This window comes from Peromyscus maniculatus, chromosome 3 (assembly GCF_049852395.1).
Source record: "Peromyscus maniculatus bairdii isolate BWxNUB_F1_BW_parent chromosome 3, HU_Pman_BW_mat_3.1, whole genome shotgun sequence".
Lineage (NCBI taxonomy): Eukaryota > Metazoa > Chordata > Mammalia > Rodentia > Cricetidae > Peromyscus > Peromyscus maniculatus.
In genome coordinates this window covers 151,086,129-151,111,410 of record NC_134854.1, presented here as the reverse complement: position 1 = coordinate 151,111,410, position 25,282 = coordinate 151,086,129, and the positions used below count along the sequence as shown (strand labels likewise).

Below are 25,282 nucleotides of genomic sequence, written 5' to 3'. Positions count from 1 at the left end.
TGAAAGAAAGAAAAGAAAAGAAATAAAGGGGTCCTGCAAGTGTCATACAGGGAAGCAAGCCCCACAAAGAGATAAGAATCATTACCTGATTCAAATTGACTTCATCAACCTGAATCAGACTTCAGGAAGTCTAAACACAGGCACTTTATTTACAATGTATTTAAGCCCTGCACAATTTTTAAAAAGTTTCCTTTTGTAAAACAATCCCCATTGCACACAGAAATGTAATTACATTGAGACTCAACTAAGAGTACATGTCATTTCTTCCAAGAAGATGGCTTATTGAGATAGGATACCTGTACTAGCTTGAGGGCCTAAAGCCTGGTCTCAGTCATACAGATGGCATAGAGCTCATTTGGTGACTGTCCAGGCTGCCAGTTGTCTCGGTCTACTCTTGCAAGACTCCCCAAAGTTGCTTGCATCCATCTTCCATTTCTCCAGTATCATTATATTCCTTTTCAGGTCTTTGATGGGGTGGAAGACTAGCAGTTATAGCTACAACATTTTATATATATATATATATATATATATATATATATATAAAACCTTAGATAGAACATACTAAGTATTAGAATGAGAATTAGGTTCTTTAGGACAGAATACCTTTTGGAATTATCATTGTAACATGCTATTTACCTATGCTCCAGACTTTTCTGGATTTTAGTATGTGTCTCTTGTTTGATATTGTTCGTGTTGGTTGTAGTTCCATCTTATCTAGGTCATTATCCCTTATTCCTCCTGGAAATATTTGATAATCATTCCTATTGTATAAAGTCTTGTATTAGGTTAGAACCTTCTTAATTAGAAAAAAGAGGAGATGCAGTGGGTAGCTGTTCCAGCTTTGACCTGGAAGTACTACCCACATTGAGGCTTCAGTTACTGTCATGCCTACAAGGCAGGACCAAGACAGGAGCCCTAAAGACCTGAGATCCAGATGTGCCGGTTCTCTTGGTTCCTGGATCCTGGAAGCTGGAGGTACACTGAGCAGAGTTTTCCAGAGAACACTGCTGGACTGGGCTACACCTTTCCTGGACCCTGTAACCTATCCCTTTAATTGTAAGTTACCCTACAAAATAAACCTCCCTTTTAACTACATGGAGTTGCCTTAATAGTACAAGCAATATATAATCTTTAGCATGGCAAGTCAATATCATATATCTACTATCAGAGGAGTGTCTTTCCTACTCCCTGATAAAAGGAGTCTTCATTGATAAGAATTAAAGTGCAATACAGTCATTAAACAACTATAATTTGGATTAGTCCTTGTTGTTAGCCCAAAGCCTCAGCTTAATGAGTTAATGTCCTGTCCTGGTGTCTCCCCACATTATTTGCTTACTCTTCCCCTTGAGACATCTCCTCTTTTTTTTTTTTTTTTTTTTTTTTTTTTTTTTTTCTGTTGGTTTTTCGAGACAGGGTTTCTCTGTGTAGCTTTGCGCCTTTCCTGGAACTCACTTGGTAGTCCAGGCTGGCCTCGAAATCACAAAGATCCGCCTGCCTCTGCCTCCCAAGTGCTGGGATTAAAGGCATGCGCCACCACCACCCGGCAAGACATCTCCTCTTAATAGATCTGTCATTCATCTTCAGAGATGTCAATCTTCTGGTGGTCTCTACATGTCCTGGTTGAATGTTTTAGATGTTTCCTTTCTCCAGTAGTCTCTGGATGTCCTGGTCGGATGCATCAGATCAGGAGCCTTCAGGGACTTTGTTCATATTCTGAAAAGACTCAAGCATCCCCTCACCTCAATGTTAGAACGTCAGGCTCTTTCTTTTTACTTAACATTTACTTTCACTTGTGTCTCCTCTGGGGCAAATGCTTTTGGGCAGAAGAAATAGCATTATATTTTAAAGTGAAATTCCTAACAATAAATTAAAGTTAATATAGCTAAACAGTATAATAGTATGTGAAGATTTAGATGGGTGCAACTACCCTCATTAATTAATTTGTTTATTTATTCATTTATGTATAATTTGCCAATTAGGTACTTGATGGTGTTGACCTACAATAGCTTGACCCTGTGGATATGAAGAGATTTTAGGAACAGGATTAATATTAAAATTTCTCAAATCATTTGTTAGCATAAGCAAGAAGGACCATTATCATTTTTCGTTGTAATAGGTATCTACAAAGTACATACATAAAAAGCTACTAGGCAAAGTTAAGTTCCAGATAAACATAATGATATCTTCCTTTAGTCACCAAGGCCCCATGCTCTGTAACTGAATAGTTAGGGAGAGGTATTGTACATGTCTGAGGTACACTCTGAGTACAGATCTTTACGTACTTGACAGTAGAGAATGTCCAAGACGCAGACAGCTGTATTTTCAGATATGAAGCTGATGTCCATTTATTACCAATTATGCATTGGAAGCTTGAGATATTGTATAAAGTTTGTCTTTATGCTGTATATAAACAATGCCTTTGATAACGGACAGGCTCTTGTGGGGCTCTTTTAACTGTTTTCCTTGCCAGAGTCTGATCTTTTCTCACATGAAGGGAAAACATAAAACTAAAAAACAAACCAAATACATTTAATTAACAATTATCGATAATTTTTTTAAAAAATCAAATAAGGCCTTAGGTTAAGATTTAGGATTGTTCAACTTTAGGACGATTTCAGTTCTGAGTTTAAGAAGACCTTCTCTAGGTAACAGGATATTTAGAAGTACCTCAGAACTAATCATAGACTCCTGCAGGAGAAAACAACTGGGTTCCCATGGAGGCATGAACATACCTATACAGCTGATAGTATAAATGAAACAAAATCATGAACAATTTCAAACCATCACAGTTTCATGGAGGAAGAACTTGCTCAAGGATTTAGTTTTTACTACCTTTTACGACCTATAAGCAGTTTGATGTAACAGATTCTCAAGCTGTAAGAAAAATAATATTGTGTGAAAATTTTCAAAACTATCTAATTGTTACTGACTGTCTTTTTTGGTTAATCTCTTTTGGGACTCCAAGGGGATTTAAGAAACATATAATTAGGTTTGCATTTTTTTACCACCATATTATCCAGAAAAAAAATTCTAAAAATCTTTATTGATTCATATTTATCCCTATTTTCCTTTTTAAATCCATCCCAAGCCACTTTGAGGTGTTTTTTTTAATTGTTATATTGTACAAAACTGTAAATCTAAACCTTGAAGCTCTAGACTATAAGCAATCTTGGTGGACGGGGTTTTCAGTGCTTAAAAGGCCTGAGATGGAGGAGGAAACTTCCATTTTCTTGATGTAAAGAACAGATAAAAAAATTTTAATTTTGCTAATACACTGAGTACTTCATGAGATAGATGTGTGATTTGACCAGGCAACCATGATAAGTACATCTGACTTTAAACAAACTTTACTTGTTTTAGTTACTTGTCTTAGGCTTAACCCTGAAAACATATATAGAAGGCCAAAGTTTGTCCTTGTAAATGAACTAAATTTGTACTTAGCATAACTGCAAACTTGGTTCTGAGCACACTAAAGAATATGATTGTTTATAGGTGGTTGGCCATTACCTTGCAAGTTTTGTCTTTTAACACTATATAAAAATTTAGTAACTTTTACAACATTAGGATATTACTTTTAGACATACACCTCAAAGTTAATTTTTGTTAACCTGTCTATACCTTTATAACCCTTAGAAATGTATCATCATATAAAAATTTGTTCTAATCCAATAATAATAAGCAGAGGGTTCATTAGGACTAGGACATTTTCTAGGTCCTGCCTTTTACCAATAGCAGCCACGCTGCTCCTGGCTAACCTCCTAGGCAGCATTTTCCTTCTAGTGTTTTCTAGAGACAGAGGGGCCACCTGTCCTGTTTCAGTAAGATTGGCTTGCACTTAGCCTTTTCTTCACTTTTGTCTGCTTTCCATTTCTATTTCAAACTACGCGTGTTCTGCCCATTCCAACGCTCTGTTGACTAGTCTCAAGTATCACTTTTCAATTACATCCCTCCACTACATCCTCTCTACATTCACATTCCTTATGCAGCGTTCTTTTTCTCTCAAGTTCAGTCACTCTCCATTCTCAGTGCATCTCTGTCCTTCGTATATTAATTTTATATGAGGTCAGTTAATGTTGAGCCTCAGTCTTCCTTAAGATTACCCATTTTGGATGAGGATGTGCAAATTGGGGTTCCAAAGCTACCCATTATGACAATAAGACTCTGATTTTTCCTAGTCTATCCACTAAACATCATCCATATTAAATAAATAGCAGTCAGTTAAAATATTCAGTGGCTGAGAATCAGCTAATAAAACTGATAACACTGAGTTTAGATATTTGAGCTCCATAATAACCCAGAGTCAGTGGGTAAAATCTTTATTGTGGAGCATGTGGAATTTGTGCATAAACAGGCTCTTTGTCCTTTTCAACAGCCTCTATAAAAGCATTAAAATCAATCTCTATAGAATTTGTAATTTGTGGCAATACCCATGAAGTATTTTTATAAGATCTTTTTTTTTTCTTTCTTTTTTTTTTTTTTTTTTTTTTGGTTTTTCGAGACAGGGTTTCTCTGTGTAGCTTTGCGCCTTTCCTGGAACTCACTTGGTAGCCCAGGCTGGCCTTGAACTCACAGAGATCCGCCTGGCTCTGCCTCCCGAGTGCTGGGATTAAAGGTGTGCGCCCCCACCGCCCGGCTTATAAGATCTTAAAAGGGGGATTTTTTTTTATAGATCCTGAATAACATTTTAATTTGACCTACCAATTATTAACAGTATGGAACAGATAATTTACCTGCATTTTATTTAGTAGAAAAAAAATTTGTAGCCTCTTTCTCAGTAATCTATTATTTTGTGACCTGCTGCTTTAGTAGCCACATTATTTAATAAGCTAATAACCTGCTCTGCTTCAGGTGTTACATTTTTATAAAATTTAATCAAGTATTTCAAAAAGTCAACCTAAAGAGAAGAGCCAGATCCTCAGTAACGATAATCAGACAAGAGCACACTCAATGATATGGTTCAAAAGTATGAATTTTGTGCCTTTAGTTTATTTACTTTAAAAATTAAGCATTCATTAAACATTAACTAGACAATCAGGAGAAGAAAACATCTCCATATAACGAATGACTAATACCTCGGGAAATTTAAACAGCATTGGCTTAATGTTTTATGCGTGGTTGTGATTGTTTCTGTACTAGAAGTTTGGCTTGTTTTAATTTTTTTTCTCCCAAGAAGGGACCATTGATGCTGGGATATTCTGCTATTGGGCAGGCGGAATTTCCCATGAATGGGTCTTTAATGTGTTATTCCACTAAGGGGGGGGGGCAAGACATTTAAACAGAAATCAAGCAAACAAACAAACAATGAGAAAATCTAAGTTCTGGGCAGGTTGAGCTAGCTGATGCAGCAGCAGCAGAGACCTACCTGGCTTTTCGTAAAACTCAGGTGTTGCTTAAGGTGTTGCACTTTAAGCAGGCGGGCCTGCCCTGGGCAGAAGGGGCTGACAGGAAGCATGCAGCCAGAGAGCTCTGAGCTCATGCAGGAGAGCAAGTCCTTACCTGCCTGGATGGTCTGGAAGTCCAGAGGCTCTGGAGTCCATTCTGCCCACCCTGCCAAGATGTGAACAGCAGACAATTTTCTCTCTCTATTTTTTTTTTTTTTTGAAATAATTGACAGGAAATTTATTAAGCCCATTTGAATGTGCTCACTTTACTTTAGTTCCTATTCCAATGAAGTGGCAGAGCTGTAACTCTGAATGTTTTGGTCCTTTGGGTCTTCACAAATATTTTAATAATTGTACTAAATGTTTGGTCTCAGAGGACTTTGAAGAGCCCATATTTAGCTCCACTCTCTCTCTTTAGGATCGAGATCCCTTTTCAGTGAGAGGACCAGGTTTCTCTAACACTAATTTCTATTTTTTTTTTTTTTTTTTTTTTTTTTTTTTTTTTTTTTTTTTTGGTTTTTCGAGACAGGGTTTCTCTGTGTAGCTTTCCGCCTTTCCTGGAGCTCACTTGGTAGCCCAGGCTGGCCTCGAACTCACAGAGATCCGCCTGCCTCCGCCTCCCGAGTGCTGAGATTAAAGGTGTGCGCCACCAACGCCCGGCCTAATTTCTATTTTTTTAAAAAATCTTTTCTTTCCTTCCCTAAGGCCATGAGCCCCACATTGCAGTGCCAGATGAGGGGGGACCCTGCAGGTGCCATACAGGGAAAGGCACCCCACAAAGAGGTAAGAAAGAAAACCTAGTGCAGGTTAACTTCATCAATCTCGATCAGATTTTGCAGAGTGTAATAATAGGCAGTATATTCACAAGGTATTTAAACCCCACATAATATGAAAACAAGTTTCCTTGTGTAATAGAATCCCCATTGCACAAGGAAGTGTAATTACACTGAAACTCAACTGAGGATACAAGTCATTTCCTCCAAGAAGATGGTTTCTAGAAGTAGACTATCTGTACTAGCTTAAGAGCCTAAGGCTCTGGCCTGGTCTGAGTCATACAGATAGCATAGAGGTCATTTTGGCTGAGAGCCAATTCCAGCTCTGGTTGTGGGAGCATGGGGGAGAATCTTTCTATCAGGGTCCTTTAGATTACTAGCCACCTCTGGTCTTGGTTGTAGGAGCTTGATATGGCCTGGCCCAACAGATAACACAGATCACAGGCTGTCAATCACTTCCAGTTCTCAGCTTTCTGGATGGAAGAACAGGTTTTTCATCTTTCCCATTGGAAAGACATTCCTGTATGATTAACATGCCTGGTTTCTCTGGAGATGTTTTGAGTTGTTTAACTTCCTGTCTTCCTAGTTACCCCTCAGGATAGAATGTTCCCTCCCCCCTGATGTAATTGTGTCACCACCACATTAACTCAATAAAGAAATTTGATTGACACCGTGACCCTGGTTGGTATATTATTAATGTACAAACTGACTTGTAAGTCACACACCAAAGAAAGCATGGATTGCCCTTTTTATTATCCAGTACCTAGAAAAATTTTGTAGCCCCTATCACAGGGTTTCTTCATATGTAAAGCAGGACAACAGATGGCAATATCACTGGCAAGTCTCAGTAGATGGTGAATGTCCTGAGATTCCACTACTGCATTATGGAGATGAAAATGAAAAAAAAAAAAGTCACCACTAGACTTTAACCTCCCAGTGAAACTGCTGCCACCCAGAGGTGACAGCTGTTCAATTTTATCATAGTCACTGGAGTTCACCACTAGTTCAAAGACATGAAAATTGAATTTTGCTGTTTCCTGGCTATAGGTTAACAATATGTATGCTTCTCTGTGCAAGGTAACAGAAGTGAACTGCAGCACCCAGACAGCCTCATGTCAGAGTGTTCCCTGTGGTCACCATTGTTTAGATGCAGTTATTGGATAAATTTCAGGGTGTGTGTGTGTGTGTGTGTGTGTGTGTGTGTGTGTGTGTGTGTGGAGAGAGAGAGTTATATATTATATTTAAATGTTTTATTTTATATTATGTGAAATATATCAATGCTTTATAGGCTGGGTGCAATAATAATAGTTTAATAGGCTGGGAGCAGTGGTGCACGACTTTCATCTCCGATAAAGACCTGACTTCCTGTGCAGATCTCACAGCAGCCTGTCTCACCAGGCACTGTGCCCCTGGCCTGAGGTCACAGCTGATACACAAGGAATCGTGAAACATTGAATTGCCATAGTGAATGGACCTGCCCCTCATTGTTTACTCAAGGAATGCACTATGACCTTCAGAGTTAGCTTTGTAACTCTTTTTGTTATTGAAAAAAGCCTCCTGAAAAAATATGTATATAGCTGTGCAGAACAGAGGAGAACTAGAAAGAATTAGAACCTAGAAGGAATTTGAACTAGGAAGAATTAAAGCTATAAAGAAAATTAGAGCTGAAGAAGAATAAACAGCATGATCTGAATAGGTCGTGTGTGAAGTTATTACAGATATCTTTCTATCCTCACTCTTGAGAAGTCTTCTCTGAGTTACTCTGGGTAGTGGCTTGGGAGCTGGATTCAAAGGCAGCTAAAATCAACATGGCCTCAGGCAGCAACAAGAACCACAGACACCTACATGGGCCCCAGTGGCAGGATGGACCACAGATATCAACATAGCCTCAGGCTGCAGCATAGATCATAGATGCCTGTGATCTGTGTTACATCCACATGGCCTCTGGATGTAACACAGATCACAGACATCAACATGGCCTTCAGCAGCAGCAAGAACAAGGCCATGGATATCTGCTTGTCTTCTGGAGGTAGAATTGACCAAGAATATCAACATGGTCTATGGCTGAAACACAGATCAAGGGCACCAATGTGCCTCTGATGGCAACACAGACCACAGACATCAAACAAGACCTCTGGTGGTAGCTCAGACCAGGGGCACCAACATGGGCTCCAATGGCAACATGGACCATAGGCATCAACAAAGGCCTCCGGCAGTAGCAAAATCCACTGACATCAGCATGGCCCCAGGTAGCATCATGAACAAGGGATGCCAACATGGCTTGATGCCAACTGTGGCAGCACAGACCATGGACCAAACCATGAATATCAACATGGCCTCCAGTGGTAGCACAGACCACAGAGGCAGACAGGGCTCCTAGTGGTAACAGAAACCATGTTAATCAACATGGCCCCCAGCAGCATCTCAGACTGTGGACACAAGCATGACCTTGGGGGGCGGGGGGAGGCGGCACAGACCACAAACATCAACACAGCCCCAGTGAGAGCACAGACCAGGGATATTCCATATTGTAAGTAAATTTGTTGCAAATCTGTGGGTTTGGTCCTGGATTTCTGCACCAAAACATGAGTTTTGCAACCCTGGGAAGAGGTATCCTGACCACTTGGGAGTCAGGTGACAGCTGGAGCCACCATGAGACAGCAGCCCTAGAGGGCAAGGTAGCAACTTAGAACAGCTGACAGCTGGAGGGCAAGGTACCCCGGATGCCTAGAGCCACCAGCCGCATAGGACAGCTCTGATGGCTGGAAGGCAAGATATCCCGCATACCTCAAGCCACTTAGGGCAGCACTGCCCTACAGGGGAAATTTTTCTGACTGCTCTGGAGAGTCAGGCCTGGAACTGCTTCAGCAGGGAAGGGTAACCTGACTGATCAGGAAAGTCAGGCCTGGAGTTGCCAGGACAGCCTTGCAGGGAAGGGTATCCTGACTGTTTGGGAGAGTCAGGTTTACCTGGTGTGATAGGGGATGGTCTCCCCACAGGATATAAGCAATCCTGCTCCTCTCTGGAGAGCTGCTACAGATGAGCTTTGCTCAGGCCCCACTTAAGGGGGATCCTTGTAGAGCTCTGCTTCTCTGGCCTAAGATGTTGCTTCTTTTTCTTCACTCTGCAAAAGGGGAAACCCCTGCAGAAACGTAGCAATCTCCTCCTGCTCAGGAGAAAAGTGTTACTTTTTCAGCTCTCCCTTGCTCTGTCCACTGAGGGACGTCTTAGCAAGGATCTTCTCTACACCAGTGAATGAAAATCTTCACACCCAAAACTCTTTAGAGAAAGAGATTTATTTGAGAAGGAGGGGTACAGGAGAGTAGCTGCCTCTACCAGGGTGGAGAGAACAGCCCACAACTGACCAGGCAGGGCAGTTTACATAGGATGTCTTGGGGGCAGGGTTAACCAGTGATTGGTTAGTTTTTTTCTGCCCAAAGATTGGCCAGTTTTGTGGGCTAGGGACAGAGATGGCCCTGATTTCAGAGGCAAACTGTGTTTCTTTCACTGGCCTTTCTTGGCTTTTTGACACTGCCTCTAAGGCCAGGGCATATTTCTTTCACTGACTCTGATTCTAGAGACCAAGAGTGTTGTTTTGACACTAGTTTCAGAGTCAGGGCATGACTCTTTGGTCTGGGTTTGGGGATAAAGTGCTCATTTCTCTGGCTCAGGTCCCCAACCCAGGCTGTGTTTCTTTCCCTGGTCCTGGGCCCCAAGACTGTCCTGCTCTGTGATTGGTTGGTTTCACAAGTCAGTTGGCCAGGGCCAGAGATGGCTCTGATTTGAGCCAAACTGTGTTTCTTTCACTGGCCTTATCTGGGCCATCTTTCCCTAATTCTGGGCTCCAGGGTCAGAATGGGTTTCTTTAGCCAGCCCCTCTTCCCTACACATATGGTCTCCAGTAACAATATGCTCCATGGGTATCAACACAGCCTGCAGCGGCAGACAGAACTATGGACACCCCAACTGTAGCACGGACCACATAAAGCACCATGGAGTCTGGTGGCAGCACACATCATGGAGATTTTTTGAGAAGGCCCAATCCAGGAAATGAACCATTCTCCATCTTGGACATCCCAACGTTGCTCAGAGACAGGATGGTCATGAGGCTGGGTAGTGCATTAGGGGACAGAGCCGGCGAGAGACCGAGGCTGCTGTTACCACCCTGACAGTGCTATGTTTTTTGAGGAGGCTCAACCCAGAAAATGAACTGTTCTCCATCACAGACATCCTGACATCGCTCAGAGCCTGGGTGATCGTAGACTATCACTAGGACTGGTCTGGGATATCCTGTGGTTGCCCAGAGACGGGGTGATCTTTCAGCTGGGCAGTGTATCTGGGGCAGGACCCACTAAGGCTCCAGGCCTCTGCACATCTCTCTGTCCTTGGTGAAGGCCATCCTGCTGACTCAGTAGGTATGACCTTTGTATCTGTGGCCCGTGGGCGGCTCCACAACAGCGATGTTTCCGTTGGCACCAAGAACCCAACCTATGAACCACCATCTTGAATCAGTCTTCAAATATTTTTTTAAAGGTTCTGACAACAGATACTACAGACATGCCAGGGCACCTTTACCAGAGATACAACCATTCTCTCTGACACTCTTCCGTGATTTTCTAACAGCAGGACACCACTGTGGCTCTGGCTTGGGTTGCAGAGGCTGTGGCACTGGTGTGTGAGGCTCCTCCTTGGTGGCTGCAGACCAGTGATGAGGCCTGGGGCAGGATACTCAGAGCTGTTGCGAGAGGATGCAGGAGAGACTCTACTCCTCTGCCTCCCATTCTAGCCCTTTGCAGGACCTGTGTGTGCTACAACCATCTTAACTCCATCCTGTCCTCCCTTCTTTTTTTTTTTTGGTTTTTCGAGACAGGGTTTCTCTGTGTAGCTTTGCGCCTTTTCCTGGAACTCACTTGGTAGTCCAGGCTGGCCTCGAACACACAGAGATCCGCCTGGCTCTGCCTCCCAAGTGCTGGGATTAAAGGCATGCGCCGCAGCCGCCGCTGCCGCCACCGCCGCCACCACCGCCTGGCCCCTCCCTTCATTTTTTAGTGTATCTGTCCTTCAAACGAAGAACTAATGGAAAAACTTTCAGATCTAGTCATAAAAGTGGAGGTCACTAATACTGATGTGATTGTACTTTAGGTTTAAGATACAATGAGCACAAACTCATATCAAAACACTGATGTAATTTAGAATTTCCCACTGGCTCCCAAGCACCGATAAGTATAGTCCTCTATGACAGTTTTCATATTGGATGTCACCACAGATTATGAATAGATTTTGACAATTTTACAGATTAAAAAATGAGGCAGTGACTGTAGATAACATGTTACAGGTCTCTCATGATTGCCTTGACACAAGCTATGAAACCTCTGGGAACTGTACAAAGCTCTCAGGCTTGCTACAAATCCACTTCCTAGTTGTGTGGTCCTTGCCACTGCTGATCCCTCTGTCACTCAGGTAGGCACGTTCTCCTTCTCCTCGGATGGGAACCCTAAAACAAAAAAGAAACAAAATTTCTGCAGAGTCTGCCATTGCATTCACTCCTGCAATGATAGCTCACTCGTCTCCACTGCTTATTTATAACATGGATCACATAAAGGCAGAGTCCAGGAGGAATCACCAGCACGAGATTTACACCTAGTGACTTTTGCATTCTCAGGGTTCGATGTGATGACCAGACCTTTGTCATTCATCCATGTTGAACCCTGTACTGTGTCTACAAAGCATTGGACTGGTGCTTGCTGCCATGTTCAAGTGAACTTCAGCCATGGGTAGCACCACAAGGTGATCATCAATTCTATCTTGAAGTATTTTTCACATGTATAAAAGTGGGAGGAAATGTACCACTTAGTAAATTGCTGAAAGGTCTTTAATGATGGACATGACTGTGGCTCTATTTCACTGTTCCAGTGAAATGGGGGTCTGTTCAAATGGCTATGCTCACATCCAGGAGCTGTCTGGGGTGCTCTTTGATGATGAGACTTCAGAGGAGGTTCCCAAAGCCCCTGGAGTCTCTGCTTCTGTGACAGGTGCAGCTGTGCAAACAGCTGTCTGACAAGTCTTACCACAGAAGTTCTGCAGTGGCTTCCTGGGGTTTCAGAGCCCTTAGCAGCCATCAGCAGTTCTGCCTACATCCCACAAGGGCAGTCATCAGCAAGGAAAGATTTTCAAGTGGTGATAGCAGACACAGAATCTACCCTAGATGCTATCATCATACTAAAGATATGGAGTGAAATAACACTAAATAAATCCAACACATTTAAATTTGTCAAGAGGTGGAGTTTACTGGGGATTGACTGTTGCATTTAACACACAACTTACCCCAAGGCACGCCTCCAGCCCAAGGGTTTATTTTTCTTTCTTTCCAGTACAGTTAGCTTCACATGACACTGTCTTTCATCTCTCATCACAACTCACACACATCACAACACATGAGCACAGCAGAAAGAAAAGAGGTCTGAAAACATACAAGTTGTTATATTCAGTGTTGTCTGTCCACCTCCATGGGTGTTGTGTTGACTCTCTGTGCAGGCCGATCCAGTGGGTAGAATCACCCTTGTATCTCATCAGGAAATTCTGTCGTAAAACACAGAAAGCAAATACATGTGTCTCTCAAGCTTCAGATGACCATGAAGTCTCTGCTCTACAGTCTCTTCTCAAGATGGCAGCAGGTTTGAACTCAGGATAATCGATTTTGGAGTCTAAATTGCCTTCAGTTCTCAGTGGATACATTTTACTACCATAATCCACAGTACAATGACAAGTATATGTCTGGCCATGCAGGGTGACTATTAGCATTACAGTAGAGAATGTCTTTGGAATGCCTCAGGGCTACAGCCAGATGTGCTACCATCACAAATGACACATACTAACATGTGACCCATGTCCCCTGCTACCTGGGGTGGGATCCTTCCTCATGCTTTAGCTTTGAGCTCCCTATCTCAAGAAAGTAAATATTCAACAGAACAAACAACAAACCAATTCCTGATTTTTTCTTACCAGCTCCTCCTTGCTCTGAAATTGAGCTAGATGAGCCTCTTGTGCCATACAGAAAGTCTGGCTCAGTGTCCAGTTTCTCATGTCTTCAGAAAAATAAAAACATTTACTCTTAAATCCAATCCAATCTTTTGGGCAAACAGCACAGATATTTTTGATTGAGAACCGTTCTTTCTTTTCTTTTTCTGTAATGACAAAATAAAGAAAACTCCTCGCTTCACTGGATTTAACTATGGATAAATATCTGCAAGCAAATCATGACATGGTCAAAATAGGTTTTGATATCAAAACTTTGAATGAGGCCTTCCTGTTATCATGTCACACATACATTAAATCCATATGAAAATATACTGGATTGTCAGAATGGCAATCATCAAGATATCCCACAACAGATGTCAGAACTCTGTGCAGAAATAGGGACACTTACTCACTGGTGGTAGAAGTATAAACTTAAACATACAGTATGGAGGATCCTTTAAAAATTACAAATGGATGTTTTGTGACTCATCTATGCCACATTTCTGGGTATATATTGAGAGAACACTATATCATAACACAGAGAAACTTGCACATCCATGTTTATTGCTGCCCCATTTACAATAATAACAAAATAGACCTGACCTAGATGTCCATAAAATGGCTAACAGATAATGAAAATGTGGTACATGTATAAAACAGAATGTTATTCAGACATAAAGAAAAAATGAAGCTTGCAACAAAGTGGGAGACCTAGAAAGTATAATGTTAAATATGTTCACACAAAATCAGAAAGAAAAAGACCCATGCATTCCCCTGTGATTATATATTGTTTGTAATCTAACAAATAAAGCTTGCCTGAAGATCAGAGGACAGAGCCAGCCACAGAGTTAGCCATAGAGGTCTGGTAGTGGTGGCATACACCTTTAACCTAGCACTCAGGAGGCAGAGGAAGAGATCTTTCTGCATCTCTGAGTTCAAGGCCACGATGGGCTACAAGAGATTAATCCAGTCTTACAGAGAAACAGAGGCAGGCAATGGTGGCATACACCTTTAATTCCAGCACTTGGGATCACACACCTTTAATCTCAGCACTAGGAAGTTTTAGACAGAAAGTGATAAGGCTGAGCAAAGAAAGGAATATAAGGTGGGAGGAGACAGGAACTCATACTCTTTCGGACTGAGGAGTTGGTGAGGTAAGACATGGTGGCTATGGCTTGCTCTGTTTCTCTGATCTTTCAGCTTTCACCTTATGTCGAGTTCTGGGATCTTTATTATAAGACAATTTAGGAACACACCCCCATATGCTTATCCTAGCCTATAATGTATAGTGTAAACAGCTGTGAGTGTAGGCATAGTGTAACACCAAGAACAAGGAAGAGTAGTGTAAGGCAAGTGTTGGAGTGGCTATATTGATGCAGCTGTGTGATGTGTTCACTTGTGAGTCTATTATAGTAAAGTGATTGTGTGTGTGTGTGTGTGTGTGTGTGTGTGTGTGTGTGTGTGTGTGTAAGAAGCCCTGAAGCAGCAAGCTTTCAGAGGGCTGCTTTGAAAAATTACAGACATTTTTCTTTCATAATTTTGTCTTTTTCTTCCTTTAACAGATGAGAATGAATGCATGGCTCTTTTGAAGGGCTATTGAGCCTAGAAACAAGTGGTTTGATAAGAAATATTAAATACTAGAAATGACACACACACACACACACACACACACACACACACACACACACACACTTATTTTTAGTGTAGGGCAATTTGTTACATCTGTCCCCTGTTCTCATAGGCAGGACCATGAGGATTTAATGAAAGGGACAAATACAACAGGAAATGAAGGTGACTGTATCTTCTCTTTATCTGACTATTTTCACAGTTACATAACAGTTTAGGCTACACTGACTGTCTTCTTGGCAAATGTTTGTCCAAGTTTAGACTTGAGTAGTATTCATTGACATGGTTAAAGTTGATTTTATAAAACATTATCATGAATCATATACTCCAGCTATGGCAGGAAAGCTATACAAGATTTTATCACATTTTTCAGAATAGTCTAACAATGAAAGCTTGGGAATCACCTATTTCTGGAACATTCTATTTAATATTTTCAGACCATGGTTGAAGATATTAACTGAAACCATGAGTCCTGGTTGGGGTGGGGGTTCGGTACCTTCCCCAACCACATTGCTCTTCACTCCCCTCACTTCCCTTAGCTGCAGCAGCCTCCTTGAGGCTACTCCTTTGGGTTTTCCTTTCCTTGTTCTCTGCCTTGAATAGATCTCCCAGGAGGACATGTGTCTCCTGCATCTCTCTAGAGGTTGCTGAATGCCTTCTTCCCAGGGATGCTGAGCCTGACCTCCTGTGCACACCACAGCCTGTGCTGTTCCTTCACTGCATCTTCCTGCTAGATCCCAACTTCCCAGAGAACAGGAATTTCCAGGGTGTTTTCTCTCCAGCCCTCCCCACAGTGCCTGGCTCACAGTGGTCAGTAAATCTAAGTGACAACGTGGATGTGGAAGGAACGCTGCAGAACCCGGAGATGAGTCACTCACCTGACAAAGCAACAGACAGTGCAATCACAGATGTAGCGAGGATGGCAATCACTGTATAGCAGCAGTAGAGCTTAGCAGAGGACTCGGGGGAGATGATCCTGAGATATTTTCCTTGGAGCTCTTCACCTGTAAAATATGAATATAGAAATGCCAACTTCTTAAGGAAAACGAAAGAAACTGACCACAAAAACCCACTTCACAACTGCCCACCAGTACCTGAAAGGACACTGCAAATCCCTTTCAGAGAAGGTCCTGGTCCATAAAGGATGCCATGGTGGAAAGAAGACTAGAGAGGGTGGAAACAGAACCTTGACCAGGGTCTTCCAGTTCCTGAACTAAGGGTGAATCATCAAAGAGCAAGAAAGAACAGGAGTGAGGAGCAGTGGGAAGCAACAACAACAGTCAGCTGGATTTCTCTCCATAAAGCGTTCTGGTTAGAAGGAGGAACAGACACATTCGGGGGAAATCAGTGTAATTAGACCTATGAACAAACTAAGAAAAGAGGAAAAATAGAAATATCTCAATAAACACACCAAAAGTGTGTGAAAATTAGGAATCAGAGGAACTTCCTCAACCCTACAAAAGTTATCCATTACAAACAAAACAATAAATCCAACTGCAGTCTGCTTGATTCCCAAGGGTACAGTTGAGAATTCTTTCCCAGCAATCAGGAGCAGGAGTAGGATGTCTGCTCACTATACCAGGATGACTTTTCACAGGAGGGCCTCACCAGGGCAAAGAAATAGGGTCATGTGGCTGGAGAATGGCTCAGCAGTTAAGACTATTTGTCTTCCAGAGAACACAGGTTCAATTCCTAGCACCTACAAAATAGCTTTCAACTGTGCACAACTCCAGTTCCAGGAGACCCATCACACTCTTCTGGCTTCTTATAGTCACCAGGACACATGTGATGAGCAAATGTGTGGATAAAACAGTCATATACATAAAAGAAACTTTCTTAAAGAAAGAAAGAAAGTTTACACTTTTTGAAAACACATGAAAGTGTTTCTCTTCACAGATGACATGGTCCTATCTGAATAAAAATTCTAACAACTCCAGAAAAGACTACTAGATGTAAAAAATGAGTTTACAAAGCTGTAGGACACAATGTCAGCGTGGCAAAGTCAGTTTCATTTTACTGTCAAAAGGAAGTTGACATGTAAGACCTCACCATTTACAGTAATGCCAAAAACCATAAAATTATACATCTAAAAAAAGTTCATAATAGGCATAACAAAACTACATGTAAAATTATGAAGAAATCAGGACAGGGCTGGAGAGTTAGCTCAGGACCTGGGGTGATTCCAGCACCCACATAATAGCTTACAACCATCTATAATTCCAGTTTCAGAAATCTGACACTGTATCCTGACCGTGGTCAGACCTAGGAATGCATGCAATGCTAGATATTTATTCAGGCAAAACACTCATATGCATAATTTTTTTAAATTAAAAAAAAAGAAATCAAGGAAGATCTAAACACATAATTGTTGTAGGATATTTGTTCACACAGACACTCCAAGACTGCCAATAAATTGTAACATTGAATCATGGGCAGAGCTAGTGGCTAGCTGACCAGAATTAGCCATGGATGTTTTGTAGGACCCAAGATACATATATAGAGAGAGGGACACAGTAAGGGGCTAAGAAAGATCCCAGGCCATTTTGGATTGGGGAAGGCAAGAGACAGGAGGTCATTGGTCTCTTCTCCACTGCTTCTCTGATCAATCAGGTTTTTACCCCCATTACTTGACTCCCTTATTTTATTCAATAAAAGAACAATATAAGTAAATGCTTCACATAATAAACTGGAACACTCAATATTGCTCATATGTCAACAATTTCTTAGCAAGTTTATAGGTGCAACAGTTTCACTTCCTGGGGAATGATTACCTTCAGAAAAAATGAAATTCATAGCACCAAATTATATGAAAGGTACTATGAAAACTAAAAGGAAATGAATAGTCCAAAATGATTCTGAAAAAGGGTCGAATTCAGAGATCATTCTGCCTAATCTCTTGACTTATGGGAACAGGAATAAATAAATAGCACCAGAGCCTGGTTCTGGGAAAAGAGTAGACACTGGAACAATACAGCAGAAAAAAATAAAAAAGACTCCAGAAGTTATATCAAACACATGTGGTCAACACATATTTAACAGAAATGTATGGTTTATAGACTGGGAAAGGATGGCATCGTTACAGTATGTGCTACATAAAAACAACCTGGTGTCTGTCTGCTAAAAACAAGACGTGAGAAAGACTGTAGACCTAAGCACAAAGCTTGATATTTTAAAGTCATTTGATTCCTCAAAAAGTGAGAGGAATGTCTCTGACCTTGTCTTTGGGAAAAATCATCTTAGATTCAAGAGAAAATTGACTGTCTATATAACAGGAGGTTGATGAATTCGATGTTGATGTGACTCCAGCGCCCTTCTTTTAGAAAGGCAAAATTGTGCAACTACTATGAAGCTATTTGTGCAGGGACTGCACAATATGGTGATGTGCCCCCATCCTGCCCACATTTCCCCATACTGAAAGGAAAGCCTGCATTTAAGATTTAACAAAAAAAAGAAAAAGAAACCTATACGTGTATATTTGTAGCAGCTTTAAAAAAAAAAAAAAAAACACACAACATTTGCAATCATCCAAATGTCCTTAAGCTTAAACAAATTTTAAACAAGTTTGTTTAAACAAGTTAAACAAACTCTCAAACAGAGGAAATAAGTTAGAACACAAGCCTGCACTTGCCTGTTTCGATACAACTTTACCAGGCATTGTCCCAAGGCTTCTGATCCAAAACTAAACATATAAACAAGTTTAAGCAAGCTTATAGGCAGTGGGCCACAGGAAGCTGTCTCCTTCCTGCTTATTTGAAAAGAAACCCAAACTGCCATGACTCGCTTCCTCTTCTCACTTCTCTACAAGCTTCCTGCCAGATTTTCTTAACTTCTTTGTGTAACATTTGACTATGTGGTGCTTGCACACTTGTGAATTCAGAGCACTGCTCCTGTGCCAGTGGTGCTGTGGACTGTCTCTTAGAATCTAGCCAGCGGTGTGTCTGACACACTATTGATAGACACTGCACTGTCTGAAGAGCAATGCTGCATGGACGGGAAAGAAGTCAAATGTGAAGTCTCTGCTTCAGGGATCCATTTTGTGGCATTCTGGAAAAGTAAGTGTGTAAGGGCTGGGGACAGAGGTACAGAGTGTCTGCAACAGGGAATGGGGAAGTTGGAGTGGGGTAAGGGGCAGGGAGTCTATATCCTTTGTAAACTATTGTCTTAGATCTATTTTATGTGTATGAGTGTTTTGTCTGTGTGTATGTGTATATGTGTACTACATGCATGTCTAGTGTTGGGGGGTTCTGAGAAGTGTGTTAGATCCCTGGAATTGGAGTTAGAGGTGAGTGTGTGAGCCACCATATGGATGCTGGGAATCAAATCCAGTCCTATGTAAGAGCAATAAATGTTCTTAATGGTTGAACCAACTCTCCAGCCCCTATATATCTTGACGAAGAATGCATGATTATATGTTTTCCAAAGTGATGAAGATGTACATCAAGTGAATTAATTTTACTGAATGCAAACTATACTTTTTACAAAGTTTCCACTGACTTTAGCCATTGCCTTTTGCTCGGTTTTACACATCTAAAACACCAGGAAGCCTCACCCATTAACAAAGGAGGAGAGGATATGTAGGACTGGAAGGCTTTAAGCACTAAACTGTGGCTTTGGAGTTTGGGTCCACACAAAACACTCAACCTTCATTCTTCCCAGATATACAAAGATATAGAAAGTTGCAGGGTAATTCTCACGTGATCATTTCCAGCTCCAGCACTTCTCAGCATGTGAGCATTCTGTTTTCCCTGGGTTCTACTCCTCATAGCTCCTCACACTCCCTATAGAAAGTAAATCTTGGGAAATTTCTAAACTCCTTCATATTTTGAATACATAGACTTCCTTATGATTAATAGTTTTGCATCCTACTTTAAGAACCAGTCTTTCCAAACCCAAGAAAATAATATAAACTCCTGTCTGATTTTAGTTGGTTCTTTCAAACTAACAAGCAGTTTTAGCCTTCAATGCCTGACTAATTTCTCTCAACATGTCACCCAGGTCCACCCATGTTGTTACTAAAGAGGACATCCTTTCTTATTGGTGTGTAGTATTCCATTATATATGGGAGTTGATAAATTTTGAATCCCTGTTATTGGATATCCTCTACCACTGATACAATAAGCCAATCAAGATGAATAAATCCTGGTTTAATAAAGCAGAGCAAAGCATCTCCCTAGTGGCTGTAGGGTAGCCTGTAGGTGTGGTCTTGGTCATTTCCAGGAGGGACTGACTTTGGCGGGCTTTCTGAGGGGAGGGGCCACTACTTGGCGGGCTTTCTGAGGGGAGGGGCCACTACTTGGCGGGCTTTCTGAGTGGGCAGGGTCAGGAAAGGAAAGAGTAAGACCAAAGCATGGAATGCTCCACTGCCCCCAAGCTGGAGATTCCCCAATAGGAATATGGATCACAATTTTCCCCATTTATTCACTGATAGATGCAGATGTGTTCCATGGTCTAGCTATTGTGCACATGTTACAATACACAATCGAGTACAAATATCTCTTGGGGGAGGTAGAGAGGAAGTAAGACAGTATTTACTATAAAGTGGTGTCTGTCTGGTGTTTAAAGGCACAGTAGCATGAGTACAGTTCACCATAACATACAATGTTTCTAAAAATAACTGAGAGGGTTTCAATATATTCGCCATAATGAAACAAGGAACGTGTGTTAATTTTAATGTGCCAATCAAAATACACATCCTACTCTGTGTTGAAATTCCGAGCCACGCCTCGATTTATATGACCGCACATGCGCAGTTCAGTAGTCAAGCCAGGGGCCTTACGTCCTACGTAATCCGTGCACTGTGTGATCACACCGTCTGCGCATGTGTGGTAAGCTCTGTAAACCCATATTAGCATGTGCAGGGGAATCCATAAGAAGCGGGACACAGACCCCTCCTCCTCTTCTTCCTTCTCTCTCTCTCTCTCTCTCTCTCTCTCTCTCTCTCTCTCTCTCTCTCTCTCTCTCTCTCTCTCTCTCTCTCTCTCTCTCTCTCTCTCTCTCTCTCTCTCTCTGTCTCTCCCCCACCCCCACCCCCACCCGTGTCTCTTCCGGGTCACGCTATCTTCTGTCCCTCCCCTTTCCCTTCTTATAACTCAGCTCTGATAATGGGTTTTGTCGTGACTCCTGACTTTTACTCACAGAGTAAAAGCACCTCCTTTAAACCAACACTCTGGCCCTGAGCTGTTGGGACTGGTTCATCGGCAGGGGCCCCGCTGGCAGGAGAAAAACCTTGCCGGGTTTGGTTTAAGCCGCCCTGGGCTTTGTCTCGGGCCGGAAGGTGATGAAGAAGGCCGCCATCTTGGGGGTTCACCATCTGTATTCCTGAGTCACGGCTCTCTTAGGGCCTTCACGGCATTTATCTCTAACCTCTGCTCCCTCAGAAATACTTGCTTACCAGAGAAACAGGAGTACTATTCATAAGCTCTCTCTTCTGGTATTAGACAGAGAAAGTGAAACTGTTGAGAGAGGCTGCAGTGGGTCCCAGACAGCTGAGTCCACAGACAGCAGCTACGGCAATTTTCTCCTAAGTCAGTTTGTTTAGACTTTGCCCACTGCTGTGAGGACTTGCCCGCCGTTTTCAACCCACAGAAAAGTCTGGAGAAGGAAGGAAATCTTTACTTTGGTAACTTTTCCAAGCACAGTAAGCGCTCTGACTTACAGGAGGAGTATGTGACTTGCAGGCACCTGGAGGGCCGAGCTACAACTCAAAAGTCAGGGGCAGCAGAGGACGCGGACACCTCTGGCTCTCCCCTAAGCAGGGTGGGCTCTTCAGTCTGTTTAAGGGTCCTGGGTAGCTGTGGAGGAGGGGCACTTTAGGTGTGCACTGGATGGCCCAGATAGGGCCCAGGGATTCCAGGGAGGCCTGGTTAGATTGCCTTCCTCTTCACTTTGTCCCCCAGCTCCCAGACTGTTTCCCATCACCACAGCAGGGGGCTGTCCACCTAGAGGAACTTGGCCTGATCTCCTGAGGCTGATACTAACTAGACCCCTGAGCTAACAATAATTGTGAACTCTGTTTTTCAAGAACTATTCTATTCCTAAATAAAAATATGAAAGTGGGGGTGGAGCCATGGCTCAGAGGTGGAGAGTGTTGTGCCCAGATCGTAACCCCCAGAGAGACCACCAAGGACGAGCATACCAGAATGCAAAAGCAAGGTTTATCTGTTCCAAGTCATGACAGGGAACTCATCTCAAGCCATCTCACGTGAGGCAGAGAAGAGTTACTCTTTCTTGGGGAAGTTAATTTTTATAGGCAAAACCCATAAAATTTCTTAGAGGGGAGGGGGTTAGTACGGGTCCATCCTTGATTGGTCCAGTTTTTCCCAGGCCTGGACTTTATCTTATTTTAGCTTATCTGTTTGCCCTGTCAGGAGTTTTACAACTCCTCTCCGGGGTCTGGTCATGTTATCTCCAGAGAGGGGCATCTCATGGTTAATTGGTTACCATCAGACATCCTGACTCTGTTCTTTTGTTCCTGGGGCTGGTGCCATCATTTCTGGGGACTTGAAACTGGCCTGGGTCTATCTATATTGAGATATCTTTGTCTAAGGCCCCCTTTTTGAGACAATAGATTGAGGGTCTTGTTGTGCCTAGATCAAGTCCCCAAAGCCACCACTGGAGACTTTAGGTACAGAATGCAAAGGTAAGGTGTTTTCTAAGTTTACAAGCCTCCAGGGAGGCTCTTCCAAATCTCTCACCCACAGCAGGGAGGTTGGAAGGAGCTCTCCCCTTTCTTTGTGAGGCTAGTTCTTAAAGGCACAGACCATATAATTTATTTTAACCCGCCTCCCTTTTTAGTCTTTTGGTCGAATATCCTGACTATGTTTCCAAAGTCCCTGTAGCAGATACAGCCACCTGGGGAAAAGGGGTCTAAGTTCTTATCTACACTTAGGAATCCTGGTTTAAGCTTCTCTTTGTCTGTAGGGGATAGAGTGGGGGGTTGTACAGAGGTACCACAGAGAGCACTTGCTGCCCTAAAGAGAGAGGATCAGTTCATTTCCAGCACCCACGGGGTGGCTCACAATTGTCTAAGTCCAGTTCCAGAGGATTCAACACCTTCTTCTGACCTCTGTGAGCACCAGGCATGCATGTGGTGCACTAACAGGCAGGCAAAATACGTAAAGAAAATAAAACTTTAAAAAATTAAAGGGAAAAGGATTTAAAGAATAAAATATAACTGTTTTTCAAAATGCAAGGATACAGTTTTAAAGTAGAAGTCTCCAATGTCCTTTTTTCTATCATTTACCATAATGTAAAACTGCAGATGGATTTGCAGGTGGGATCGATCTTCCATCCCCTCCCTACTGAAAAACCTGGGATACAACAATAGGGACAGAAGGACTGACATTGTTCCCTGATGCCACAGAATCATTTAAGGCCAGGAATATACGGGTGCCCTAAGGAAGGGGGAGAATTTCTGACAGCCCTGAAGTCTGGGGGAAAAGGCACAAGAGGGGTGGGGGGCATGGGCTGTGGGAGTCAGGAATTGAGGTGGAGGGGAGGTTGGAAGAGGGCCACTTTAGGTGTGCACTGGATAGAGCCATGTGTCTGAGCATGTCCAAGGTCCTCCAAACAATCCCCTAGGAATCCGGATGCCTTCTTTGATTTAGAAACTCAGAAGGGCTGTTTATCTCTCTCCCTGAGGTAGCGGGGTTCTCAGAATCAAGTATGAATGTGGGCCGGGCAGCGGCAAGTGTCTCTAAGACTAAGGGGAAATGTAATCTGATGGGCGGCTATTTCAATCCTAACTCCTACAACATATCGCTACAGTTCTTTTAATTACTGTGGGTGAGGCAAGAGTTAATCCCAGGCTCACAGGCTACTTCTGTCTACACACATTACCTCACTCTGGCGGGAACCAGTGGATCGAAAATTCTAGATGCCGGAGAAGAGTGCACTAACAAGTTTACTGTTGGTTCCTCTTTCCCCAAATGTATATAAGTAACATACGCCATGACAGGCTAATACAGAATTGCGAAGGTGCTTCCTACCCACCCTAGAGCTCTCCACCCGACCCCGGCTTCCCAGCCTCTAAGGACACCTGCTGCAGGCTAACACAGGGAGATTCCGCTCCCCTAGGGAAGCTTCCTCTCTCCCTTAAACTTAATTCATTAAATACATACAATTTTCTCCCACGCCAGCTGGCAAGAAGGACTCTGCAGGTAACGTTCTCATGGAGGCTTTTCTTCACGTGTGTCTTCCTGCTGAAGCAAACCTGGAATGAATGAGGATGTTTGCAAACCAAAGTTGTTCCGGTCGGCGTTCAAACCGGTTACCTGACTTCGAGGCTCCGCCCAACTCGTCACTGATTTTTTTTTTTTGTTGCCTGATTCATCAATCCTGAATATATCCACCCTCTCAGCAAATAAAATCTGCTTCTGGGAGAAAGAGAGTTAGTAATATGTGACAGGAAATGTGGTGTACCGGAAAGTAAATAAACAGAACTGAAAAATGTTATAGATTTTGTTAGTACAAAATGCTTTTGAATTACAGCAACTTCACACAGTTTTCTCTTCTGCCAAGGTGGGATGTCAGGGGGTGTTTCACTGTCCTGCAGAAATCAACCTAAAAGCAAAAGAACTGCAAAAGTGGGAAATGTAATTGCCAGTCCTTTTCAGGCCTTGTGAGAATGGAAGTTTCTGGAAAGTAACAGCAACTTCCACAGAACCTTCTACATCGTTGACTGCCTAGCAGACAGTGACCATAGAGGGTTTGAAAACCTGTAAGTTCAGAGCCATCTTTAACCCTCTTTATTTTACCTTATGTACATTAGTTTTTCTGGGCATATATGTATGTGCACCTTGTACGTGCCTGGTACTCATGGAGGTCAAAGAGGGCATCAGATCTCCTCGACCTAACTGAGCCACCTCTCCAGCCCTCCATCTTTAGCCCTCTCAATACCTGTTTATTGCTCTTCTCTGTCCCTGACCTTTATGACCATCAGGTAACTCAGAAGACTAGCTTTCCTTGGAATATATTAACAGACAGAAAGCTCCCACAAACCCAAGGGCTAAGAGCATCATCAGGTACCATCTGACCCTTGTCACCAAGGTCCCCCCATTTTGCTGTAACCCCTCTCTGATGTTTTCACCAAAGTGCTTGAAGTGTCTTTATGTATGGCTTCCTTTGTTCTGTGACTATAAAGACTCCACTACCACCTTGGAATTTGGGGTAATGTAAATCTTGTTCCTGGGTCATGGTCACTCATTTTGTTTCTATAGTAAACTCTTAACCCCTTTGAGGTGAGAGTTGTGATACTGCAGACAATGGACAGTGACTCTTTGGGAAGAGGATAGAAGAGCACATTGTCTCTGTAGGAAAAGTGGGGCAGAGAAGAGGTAGACTAGATAGCAGCAAGCTGAGAGTGCTTTATTGGAATAGTAAGGGACCCACTCTTACCATGGCATGAGATTGAGCACAATTATAGAAGCTGGGGGGCATGTGTGTGTGTGTGTGTGTGTGTGTGTGTGTGTGTGTGTGTGTGTACCA

General features: G+C 42.5%; 1 protein-coding gene across 1 annotated transcript; it reads right to left on the bottom strand.

Moving 5' to 3' along the window:
* Nucleotides 1–10,994: 10,994 nt before the first annotated feature.
* Nucleotides 10,995–24,951, bottom strand: LOC102906237 (C-type lectin domain family 2 member H-like). Its single transcript, XM_042274178.2, has 5 exons — nt 23,917–24,951; nt 15,676–15,801; nt 13,157–13,338; nt 12,627–12,733; nt 10,995–11,648 (listed from the first exon to the last, which is right to left on the bottom strand). Exons 1-5 carry the CDS (start codon nt 23,966–23,968, stop codon nt 11,516–11,518), a joined length of 600 nt encoding a protein of 199 aa, XP_042130112.1. The 5' UTR covers nt 23,969–24,951; the 3' UTR covers nt 10,995–11,515.
* Nucleotides 24,952–25,282: the final 331 nt, after the last annotated feature.